Source organism: Bufo gargarizans, chromosome 3 (assembly GCF_014858855.1).
Source record: "Bufo gargarizans isolate SCDJY-AF-19 chromosome 3, ASM1485885v1, whole genome shotgun sequence".
NCBI lineage: Eukaryota > Metazoa > Chordata > Amphibia > Anura > Bufonidae > Bufo > Bufo gargarizans.
In genome coordinates this window covers 10,323,569-10,335,340 of record NC_058082.1, presented here as the reverse complement: position 1 = coordinate 10,335,340, position 11,772 = coordinate 10,323,569, and the positions used below count along the sequence as shown (strand labels likewise).

At 41.8% G+C, this 11,772-nt stretch overlaps 1 protein-coding gene across 1 annotated transcript; it reads right to left on the bottom strand.

Annotated features, from left to right (window-relative positions):
- Window positions 1-4,891: 4,891 nt before the first annotated feature.
- LOC122930704 (olfactory receptor 4C6-like) lies at window positions 4,892-5,890 on the bottom strand. The gene has a single exon (XM_044284265.1). The coding sequence runs from the start codon at window positions 5,879-5,881 to the stop codon at window positions 4,892-4,894; it is 990 nt and encodes a 329-aa protein (XP_044140200.1). The 5' UTR covers window positions 5,882-5,890.
- Window positions 5,891-11,772: the final 5,882 nt, after the last annotated feature.

Below are 11,772 nucleotides of genomic sequence, written 5' to 3'. Positions count from 1 at the left end.
CTGTGCTGGGCTGCCGTGACTACTCGGTCTGTCCTTTCCAGGCTTGATCAGGGCCCAGAGGAAAGAAAAGGCAGCTACATCTTGGACTGAGCCTGCTCTGCTCCTCCATACACTTCCTTCTCCTCTCTGCTTCCTACATTTCCTCTAGAACTAACTTTATTGGCACACCCCAAGCTATATATAATATGTGGCGCCAGCACCACCTAGGGGAGAATGGATGTAATGACAATGCCAGCCTGAACTTAGGAATTACAATACATTAAATACATATACAGAAATTTAAGGGGACCACTTATACACACATAAGTGGGACACTGCACTAAGCACATGTGAAGGATAACAGAGAGCTGGGGGCAAGATATATAAGAAAGCCCTCCCAAAACACTTTAGACCGGGCCCTACATGAACATATGTCCGGTGCACAACACCATGCACCTACAGGATTAGGCAGAGGTGCTCTGTTTTTCATTAAAACACAACACAAAGCTGCTCCCCTCGTTTAATCCTTTTGGTGTTTCAGTATTTAAACGAAAAATCCATTCAACTTCCTTTCTGAGGAGTCTCCTGTCAAGGTCACCTCCTCTAGGTAGTTGCCAGACATGCACAATACCTTGGAATTTGATCACAGTGGTGTTCCCTGAGTGGTTTTCACCAACGTCTTTGGCGATAGGGGTATCCTTTTTATTATGAATTTTATTTAGGTGTTCCCCCCCTCTCCGCCTCAATTCACTTATTGTCTTTCTGACGTACTGGAGTCCGTACTGTTGTTAAGCAGGGGCATTGCTAGGTTAAGGGTACTTTCACACTAGCGTTATTCTCTTCCGGCATTGAGTTCCGTCTTAGGGGCTCTATACCGGAAAATAACTGATCAGTTTTATCCTTATGCATTTTGAATGGAGAGCGATCCGTTCAGGATCCATCAGGATGTGTTCAGTGTTTTTGCCTTTTCAGGACGGAGATAATGCAGCGGTTTTATCTCCATGCAAAATTGCGGAACACTTGCCGGAATGCCGGATCTGGCATTTTTTCCATTGACATGCATTAATGCCGGATCGGGCCCCGAGTGTCCAGGCAAAACAGATCCGTTCTTGCGGTCGGCGCATGCTCAGACCGCAAAAAAATTTGTAAAAATGTGACAAATGCCATCAGTTTGCATAACTTTTGACGGATCCTGCAGGCAGTTCCGGCGACATGTGAAAGTACCCTAAAACTTTCGGGCCCTGGGCCCCTGATGTTTTGTCCCAGACCCCGAATGTCCTGCCTGCCACATAGATACAATTGTAAGTCCTCAGGACGGCAATACAATTGAATCTAATGCACTGCAAGAGCTGAAGGACCTGTGATGACATCACAGTCCATGTGATCAGTTCTAAATGCAGTAGCTGAAAAGGACCTGCGATTATGTCACCATCATGTGACCAGTGCAGAAGAGGATGGCAGTGAATAGAAGTCCTGGGGAAGAAGCTGTGGTGATGTCTGCTACATGAGGAGAGGTGAGTGAAGGGAGAGGCAGAGCAATGCTGGGAGTTGAAGTCATTTAACTGGGACTGTATGTTGGGGCTGAAGGGAGTGAAGTTATTTATATGCGACAGTGGGGTGGAGTGATGTTATTTACATGAGAATTCATGTTGGAGGTGGCTGTGGCAGGGTGATGTCATTTACATGGGACTGTATGTTGGAGGGGGTGATGTTATTTACGTCGGACTGTATATTGGAGGGGGCGGGAGAGTTTATGTGATGTTATTTACATGGGACTGTATGTTGGAGGGGGTGATGGTATTCACGTTGGACTGTATTTTGGACGGGGCTGTATAGGTGGTGTGATGGTATTTACTTGGGACTCTATGGCGGAGGAGGGAAATTATGTTATTTACATGGGACTGAATGGTGGAGGGCTGAGGAATTATGATTTCTGAGGACAGTAAACGGAGCAATATTGGTCGACTTTGAATTGGGCCATATGCAAGTCCCCAGATTGTTTCAGACCCTAGCAACACCCCTGTTGCTAAGAATATAACACCTGCGGTCTCACAATTAAGGAAAGTTTTAATTTCGTATGTTTTTGTTGTTGATGTGCTGCTAAAGGTTTAGCCTACTAGAATGGATCCACAAGCAACACAACCGCTGCATCTGTATGTCTTTTCAGGGTGGATGACAGCCATGTTCGAGGATGTGGTGGTTGTAGGACACTGTGGACCAGCCGGTCAGTCCCTCAGATTCCTAGCCCTGTGATATATAATAAGCGGAAACTCCCCCAGCAAGCCCCCCACATTAGGGTCGGTCCAGAGAATACACCAGAATTTTGTGAGGATGTCTCTCACCTCCTTGTGACCATTGTCATATGTGCCGATGATCCGCACAATGTCCTCAATCTCATTACTTATTTTAGGGGTGAGGAGGGTATTACGGTCACTGCAGCGGCATGGGGATATGCACCGTTGAGTATACGATCGGGATACCCCCTATTTTTAAATCTCAGATCATCAGCCACATATTTAAAATCGGAAAAGTCAGAGCAATTTTGCCTTGCTCTGAGTTATTGCCCTTTCGGTATTCCTTTCATGAGGGCTCAAGGATGACAACTTTCCCATCGTAGCAAGTTGTTAGTTGCCGTGGGTTTCTGGTACATCCGGGTTTTCAAAACACCCTCCCTGTTTTTACTGATTGTAAGGTCAAGGAAAGTCATTTCACACTGGTCAATTGCAGATATGAAAAACAGGCCCAAGTCGTTTATGTTCAGTTTCTCCACAAACAACTTAAATTATGTTGCATTCCCTTTCCATAGAATCAAAATATCGTCTATGTACCACAACCACAGTTGAATACATGTTGCCCATTCCTCAAACTGTTCGCCAAAGGCCACCTCTTTCTCCCACCAGCCCAGGTAGAGGTCAGCGAAAGTTGGTGCACAGGGACTTCCCATAGCTACTCCCCTGAGCTGGCGGAAGATCTTCCCATTAAACATAAATATATTATGCTTCAGGATGAAGTCCAAAAGGGAAACAATAAACTGATTATATGGTTCTCAATGTACCCCTCTTTCCCTCAGGAATTACTGTGTAGTCATGATGCCCTTATCATGTGGAATGGACCTATACAGCGCCTCCACATCCAGGCTGGCAAGCATGGTGTCCTCGTCACAGGTAATACCATTAAGTCTGCTCAGAACATCCATAGTATCTCTAGTGAACGAGGGTAACGTGACCACAAATGGTCGTAAAATACTATCTATGTACACACTGATGTTCTGGGTCAAGCTCCCCATCCCGGAAACAATGGGTCTACCCACCCTTGAGAGGGTTCACTTCCTTGTGAATCTTGGGGAGGAAGCAGAAATTCCATCTCTGGATTATTAATGAGGCAATTCATTTTGGCTTCAGAAATAAGAGTCAGCAAGTACTGATGAAAAATGTGTAGAGGGTTTTTAGGTAAAATTTGGTAACATTTGTTGTCACTCAGAATATTGTCGCACATAGTGATGTATTGTGTCTTGTCCATAATAGCAATATTGCCGCCCTTGTCTGAGGGTTTAATTCTGAAAGAATCATCCCCCTCCAAAGAGAGGAGCCCCTCAAACTCTTCCCCTTGGATGTTAGAATGTCGAGGGACCTTATTCTATAGGTGGCATAATTCCTCTGTCACTACTTCTGCGAAGATGTCCAGAAACGACTTGTCACCTAGAGGGGGGGTTTTGGTAAATGCAAACGTAAATTAGTATACGGTCCCTCACCAGGATTCCCCTGCCCATAGGTCTGCCAAGATACGAACGTCTGGCAAGTCATCAAGGTCAATCCCTAGCTCTAATATTGTACTAATATTGTTTTTAATATATATATTTTTTTTATTTCAACCGAGAGGGCCCTGTGGTATATAGATGAATATTAAGTGTGCATACATGCTTTGAATACATAGGTGGATTGCCATATACATGATTATATATGATGACATATTGTTCAGACCATCATATATAACAGCTAATTATCAATATTACAAACCTATGAATTGTTATGATTTTAAGATTTAGTTTTTACATTTGTCTATGTTTTTGTAATTCTTTTTGGAATAAACTATATTTAGTTATATATTTGCAGATATGTGTTGTCTGCCCAAAATTGCCAGCAAGCAAGGTATCAACTATTTATAGCCAAGATTTTTCTTATTTTTTAATCCAGTTTTGGGCAACCAGGCAGTTTGAGCACCTACATATCCATGGGCCAGTGGATGGTGAGCCACCTACATATCCATGGGCCAGTGGATGGTGAGCCACCTACATATCCATGGTGAGCCATAAAACTCAGCATAATGGTGCATAGAGAATCCAGATAGCCTCATAAACTTCTAGATAAATAGACTCATTTTGCAGAGGCTATTTTTAAAGAAAACATACAAGGGCTGGCGGTGGTGCCAGCCTGTACATAAAACTGTTTTTTGCAATTTAAAATAACCAAACCACAGAAGGGCCAAATAGTAGAGTGCAATGTCCGATTTATGAACAGATCAGGTTCCCTCCATGTCCCCCCACTTACCTGAGGGGCCATGACCAGAAAGGAGCTGTTAAGGTTTTTTCCTCCGACCCTGGCCATTCAGTGGTGATTTGTCCGATATGGGGAGGACACAGAGACAACTTTTAGCTTTGCAGTTGAATACAGATCTTTCTACTGATATGTATTTTATGCTTTTATTTTTATTATGGCCTGAAATCTTAAATGTTAAGGAAATAGTGTCTTTGTACACCTTTCTTCCTTTCCTCATCTTCCACTTTTTATAGAGCAACTTTTCACAATATCCCCCAGCAAATATTTCTAAATCACGTGTTTGAGCTTATATTTTCATTGGAACCACAAATTTTGGAAGCAAGTACAGATGCAAATAATTGACCTTTATTGCTTCATCATTGGCTCTGATTATAACTTATGACAGATATAGGTCTAGATTGCATATGTGTTTTAGTCCATTTCAGCCACTGTACGTACTGAACAATCCTTGTCTTTAGGGCATGTGTCCGGACTCCATAGATCAAGGGGTTGAACAATGGTGGAACAATGAGAGCAGTTGCAGAAAGAAGAACATGAATAATAACCGGGAGCTTAACACTGCCCAGCCGGTACCTGATGAAAATAAACAAGAAGCCAACTAAAAAGGTAAAAAAGTTGAGTAGATGGGTGACCAGGGTGTGGACGGCTTTCTGGCGGGATTCTCTTGACAATTTCAAGCAGACTATTAATATCTGCAGATTGGAAAATACGGTGACAAATATGGTGACACATAAATAGGTGATGACCACAGAAGCGGAGTACAGTTGACTGATGGAAGAGTCCACACAGGAGAGGACAATCATGGACATGTTGTCACAAAAAATATTGTCTATTCTGTTTCCACACAGAGGAAGCTTCCATGTGAGGAGCACGGCTGTAAGTACAAGTATGAAAGCCACTAAAAATGATCCAGTGACTAAGTTTATGACCCTCTCATTAGTTATCACGAGGCCATAGTGCAGAGGGTGACAGATCGCCAAATAGCGGTCTAGCGCCATTAGATTGAAAGTGCTCATTTCATAGATAGCAAATAAAGCCATACACAGAGCTTGAACAGCACAGTTACCATGAGAGATGGACGTGGACGAGGTGATGAGGTCAACTATCAGCTTTGGGAAAAATAATGAGCTGCCAAAAATGCCATTGAGGGCCAGATTACATATGAGGATGTACATGGGTTCATGTAACCTTGTATCTGTGAATACGACAAAGACAATAACAATACTTAAGAGTAGAATGAATGAATATAGGAAAATAGAGAGGACACAGTACAGATATTTAAGGCCCTCCATCTCCATGAGTCCCAGGAGGACCAGATTTTTGCTGATGTTGAAGTCATTTTCCATGTTGCCTTTTTATAATCCACAGATGATTAATCATAGGATTCTGAACAAAAAAGTAACACACAATGTCAATCATAAAAGTAATTGAATATATGGTAAGAAAATATGGTATAAGAGTAATTACTGAAGGATTACCAAGGAAAGATGTGGATCATAGTTTTAGTCAACAGAAACTTTAAAATGAAAACAAACCCTAAGGGTGAGCAATTATCTTTTTTTAAAGACATATTAAGAGAAGATGTAGTAACAATAGAACAGACAGTTTTGCTTAGAAGATGTACTTTAGAAAGAAAAAGTCATTGACCAATAAAGAGAGAGATGAAGACAACCACAAAAATAATGAACGTCATTAAGCAGCCTGAAAGCCTAAGAAGAAGAAAGTAATGTCTAGACAGACCATATTCATGGGGTCAAAGCTGACTTAAACTGAAACTATTGACATACTATATGATGAAAATAAGTAATTAAATAGATAAGACAGTTCTGCTGAGAACATGTTGAGGGAAAAGAGAAAGACAATGACCAAGAATGAGAAGAATGTAGACAACCATAAAACTCATGAAGGTGCCATTCTATAGACAAAAGGAGAAAACAAGAAGTTCTGGACATGAAGATTTGATAGAAAAAGAGAAAACCAATAATCAACAAAGAGATCTAGACAACCACAAAAATAGGAACAGGTGATTAAGTAGTCTAAAGACCCAAGAAAAAGACAGAAAGGTCTAGAGAAACAATATTTCTCAGGTTGAAACTATCTTAATCCTTGACCTGGTCTAGCCAAATATTAAACTGAAATTAAAAATGATTAGAATAAATATTAATCTTTATTATGAACTTATTATGAGAAGACTCAACTTAAATGGAATCTATCAGCTAACATTTCTAGACCTGTGGAGGGAAGCCTACTTACCTGCCCCTCATGGCTGGGTTCAGACTCTTTCGCTCCCATGCCACTACTGGTCCTCTCTGGTCTCTCATGTCAACATTTAGTTTGGCACAGGTCACAGGGCCCTGAAGTCAGACTGGCCACAGTGGTGACGAATCCCCCATATGCCATGTGAGCCAGTGACATAAAGCATGGGAGACACATCACTGCTGCAGCCAGTCATTGGCTGCAGTGGCCACATCACCTGTGTCGAGCCAGGGAGCGGGTAAGCATGCTTCGCTCCACAGGCCTGCCCATGGGGGAGGCATAACCAAAAGACGCTCTAAGGTTAACAGCCTTTTTAAGTCATTAATCTTTATTAGGAATAAATTATGAGAAGACACAACTTAATGGAGAAGTAAATACTCCTGAAAGAGGTGGATGGAAAAGACTATGACCAACAATGAGATGAATGGAGGCAACCATAATACTCATGAACTTGCCATCAAGAAGCCTGAAGACCCAAGTATAAGACAAGAAGTTACAGACCCAGACAAACAGTACTTATCTGGTTGAAACTGACTCAAATGCGTTGAAAGGGGGTATTTGCTGTGGACATCCTCTAGTCGCAAATTATGTATTTGCTGTGCTCCGATAATGTTTATGAAAGAAGAGATTCCTCACCATTACAAAGTGTTTCACTTACACTAGAGGATCAGCAACATCCAGGGACTACATTGGGGCCACCGACAACCTCTTTGAGCGCCATTAAGTCTTTGTCAACTACGTAATGATTGAGACACAATCAGAAACATTTTGGACATTGGAATTGATAAAAACACATATCATGGAAGAGTTTTTTCTTCTGATCAGTGAGACTAATTTTCCTACCATTATCATTGAGCATGAGGCACTTAGCATTCAAGCAATGCAATAATAACCCAATAATTTGAGAAGTTGCCTCAGTGATGGGACAACCTACAATTGTTCAAAGTGTAGATGTAGAATGTGAGACCGGTGTTGGACTAAAGGCCCTGAGGGAAAAAATACATGGTAAGCTCTGCTGTTATCTATGCACACACCAGTCATGGGTAAGAAGTAGCATGCAGAGAAAGGTGAGGAAACTGGGAGACTGTCATCATTAATATGCAATCACCATTTCAGCTAAGCCAAGTGATTATTTTGAAAATTTTAATGCGATTTGGGTTCAGACTAACCAATTTGTCAAACCCGAAGTGCCTGGAGATGGTTTCATCTTGACCTTGACATTTCTTTGCCAATTTTCAAATCTTCTGAAGATTGTGGTTGTAGCTTATGTTACTTTCATGACAGGGCCACAACTTTCCTTGTCCTTGTTTGCACACCACTTCTAAATGGTTTCCTACAGCCAGAGGTGAATTCCACACAGCGAGGAGGGAGCAACAGTAACATTTCACTCTCACTCTCTGTCTACAAATACTCCTATGATGGTTCTCCCAGTGTTTGTTTTTATCATTTATCAAGGACTAAACTTTGGGGCATAACCTGAGAAAATGGCAAATCCAACCCCATCAGCAGACGGACTGCTCAGCTTTTTCTCAGATGGGATTGTTTTCTACAAATCTCAATATCATACCAGAATCTGGGTCCATTGGAGAATACAGCCCCCATCAGTTACGATTCAGTTACACTTGCTACAGAATAACGTTGCCCCAAGTTGTGGAGATGATCTACAAACAGAGCAAATGAATTGTCTTGAGAGGATCCTGTCCAGTCTCAAGAAAATCTACCAGTAATGATATTTAGGATTCTACCTGTTCTTCTCAATGCTACCATAAAGTATAAGCTAAGGAAACCAGGATCTACTGTAACTAATAATAACAGCATATACATGGAAGCATCTATTACTTCCTTGCCATACCTCGGGTGCAGGGATCTCAGCAGATCAGAATCACACTTGGTTTCTGAATATTTATACTCAGTGTATATAGTAGAGATGTGCAAGACTGAAATCACAGGGGAGGCAAATCCTCAAGATAAACAAATGCAAAGGATAAGAGTAAATGAGGCAGGGAATATGCTGACGCAATGGAAAACAGAGATGTAGATGTTTAATAGGGATTCAGCTAGTGACCTAGAAGAGCTGCATAAAGACACATTAGATGATATCAAGGTCCAAATCACATACAGTAAGTATCAGAACAGATCCATCTATAGTGTTTTAAACCAAAATGGGAATGTATCGGAAGTAATAAAAGAGTAATGCTAAAAAGTAAGCTATACGCTCATCGATTTCAACCTATAATGCCTCAGTATTGATCCAGAAGAAGATTCAACAACCTTTTTTAGACCTGACTCAAATATGTTCACAATATTTCAAGTGTTCTCTCGCTATTGAATTATATAGGAAAAAAAACATGTTCTTGCCATGAGCATCTATGCCATGCTAAAATTCATTTGTCTTGGCAGCAGCTGCCTGGCATTGGTGGCTAAATTTAACTTGTGTGACCATTAATAAACTCAAATCCCTGTCAATATCAATTCTATACAGTGTTCTTAATTAGAGTTGAGCAGACACCTGGATGTTCGGGTTCGACCGAACTTCAGAAAAAAGTTCGAGTTCGGGACCTGAACTTGACCCCGAACCCCATTGAAGTCAATGGGTACCCGAACTTTTGAGCACTAAAATGGCTGTAAAAATTTCATGGAAAGGGCTAGAGGGCTGCAAATGGCAGCAAAATGTGGTTAAGAGCATGGCAGGTGCTCTGCAAACAAATGTGGATAGGGAAATGACTTTAAATAGCATAAAATACATAAAAATAAAAAATAATAATCTTGATCTAGGAGGACATGGTCCATATGGAGTAGGAGGATGAGGAGGCGGTGGATGTGGCGGTGTCGGTGGAAGCGGCAGTGGAGGAGGAGGAGGTAGCCTACACTGCTTTTTGGTTTTAAATGTATTTGTATTTTTTTAAATTAGGGTACACCCCAAAACATTGGGAAATATAACCTGTGATAACCCCCCCCAGTCGTGCTAAACACACGTTCAGACAATACACCGGCTGCAGGGCAGGCCAGCACCTCCAAGGGGTAAAGGGCAAGCTCAGGCCATGTGCCCAATTTGGAGACCCAGAAGTTGCAGGGGCTGACCCCTGTCAGCCAGTTCGTGTAGGCGTGTGCACACTTACTGCCCCACCATGTCGCACGTCCCCGTGATGTTCACAATCAAATTTGATATCTGCTCTATCAACTTTCGATGTTCTTTTATGCGCCTACCATGGTGATCACGGGTAACGGGGAATCAGGGTTCCAGGCCGGAGAGGAAGCCTGAGAAAGAGAGACCACATCCAAGGGAGGATTCATTTTTTCAAATTTAAAATTATAGAGCGAAAATATGGGACAAAGTATTAAAGCGTAAAAGTGGGACAACTTTTTAAAGTTTAAGCATTGAATGAGACATTATTGAAGCGCAAATGTGGGCCAAAAGAGTAAAGCGGAAATGTGGGACACATTATTGAAGCACAAATGTTGGCCAAATGAGTAAAGCGGAAATGTGGGACAAATTATTGAAGTGCAAATGTGGTACAACTTGTTAAACTTTAAGCAGTGAATGAAAGAAGGTGGCGCACATCAATTAAAGAAGAATTTCAGAATTTTTATTGTAAAATGTCAACCCAAGAATGTAACTTAAAAATTACAGAAATGTATTAACCTGTCTACTTGGTAGGACAGAAAAAAACTTGTTTATTTTCATCCGAAAATGTAAAAGAAAAATTATTGAAATTTATTAAGCTGTCAACTAGGTAGAGGAGGGGTATATTACACCCAAAAATTTGTGAATTTCATCCAAAAATGTAACTAACAATTTTTTTATTTTTTTACCTGTCTACTAGTTATAGCAGTGGTACTTAACACCCAAAAATTGGTGAATTTCACCAGAAAATGTAACTGACAAATAATAATATTTTTTTAACCTGCCTACTAGGTATAGCAGTGATACATCACACCCAAAAAAAATTCAATTTCACCAGAAAATTAGGTAGTGAAATATAATAAAATACGTACAAATACATTTATTTATTTTTATTTATGAGGTGGAGTTTGAGGAGGCGGTGGACGTAGCGGTGTAGGTGGAAGCGGCGGTGGAGGAGGACGAGGTAGCCAACACTGGTTTTTGGTTTTAATTAATTTTTTTTTAAATGAGTGTAACCTCTGAAAGAGTGTGAAATATCCAAAATACAAGAAAGAGCAATTGCGCTGCAGTATAACAATGGCTGGTTAGTGCAGGTATACATGTCTATTCTGTACAAGGTACGGACAAGTCCTGAGGTATTCATGCCTGGTTCATTTTAATGAACGTGAGCTTGTCCACATTGGCTGTGGACAGGCGGCTGCGCTTGTCTGTCCCTTGCTGCAGTGGGCAGTAGCAGGCATACTGTCTAGAGGACGGCCGCTCTGCTTTTTCACCCTGCTCCCTCTTCTGCTGTGCTGGTGGCTTTGTGCGACCACCGCCTCTTCCTCCGAACTACATCGGTCACTCGCATGACCTTGATTCCATGTGGGGTCGAGGACCTCATCGTCCTCAACATCATCTTCCACCCAGTCTTCACCCCTTCCCTCCTTGTTGGTCTGCACACTTTCGAAAGCCCAAGCAGTTGGCACCTGTGTTTCGTCATCATCCGAGACGTGCTGCAATGGTCCTCCCATGTACTCATCTTAAAAGATAAGTGGTTGGGCATCGGTGCACTCAATCTCAGCCCTGCCCCAGAAGTGGAAATGTGGATGGCCCTGGGAAACCCTGCTAACAGAGTCTTTAAAAAGCAGAAGAGACTGCTGCATGACTTGAGGCTCAGACTGCTTGGCTGATTTGCAAGGGGGTGAGGTGAAAGACTGATGGCCATGGGCTGCAGGTGCCAACTCTTATCTTTCAGCAGGAGACTGGGTGGGAGACAATGTGAAGGAACTGAAGGCCCTGTCAGCAACCCAATCTACTATCGCCTTTACTTGTTCAGGTCTCACCATTCGTAGAGCCGCATTAGGCCCAACCAAA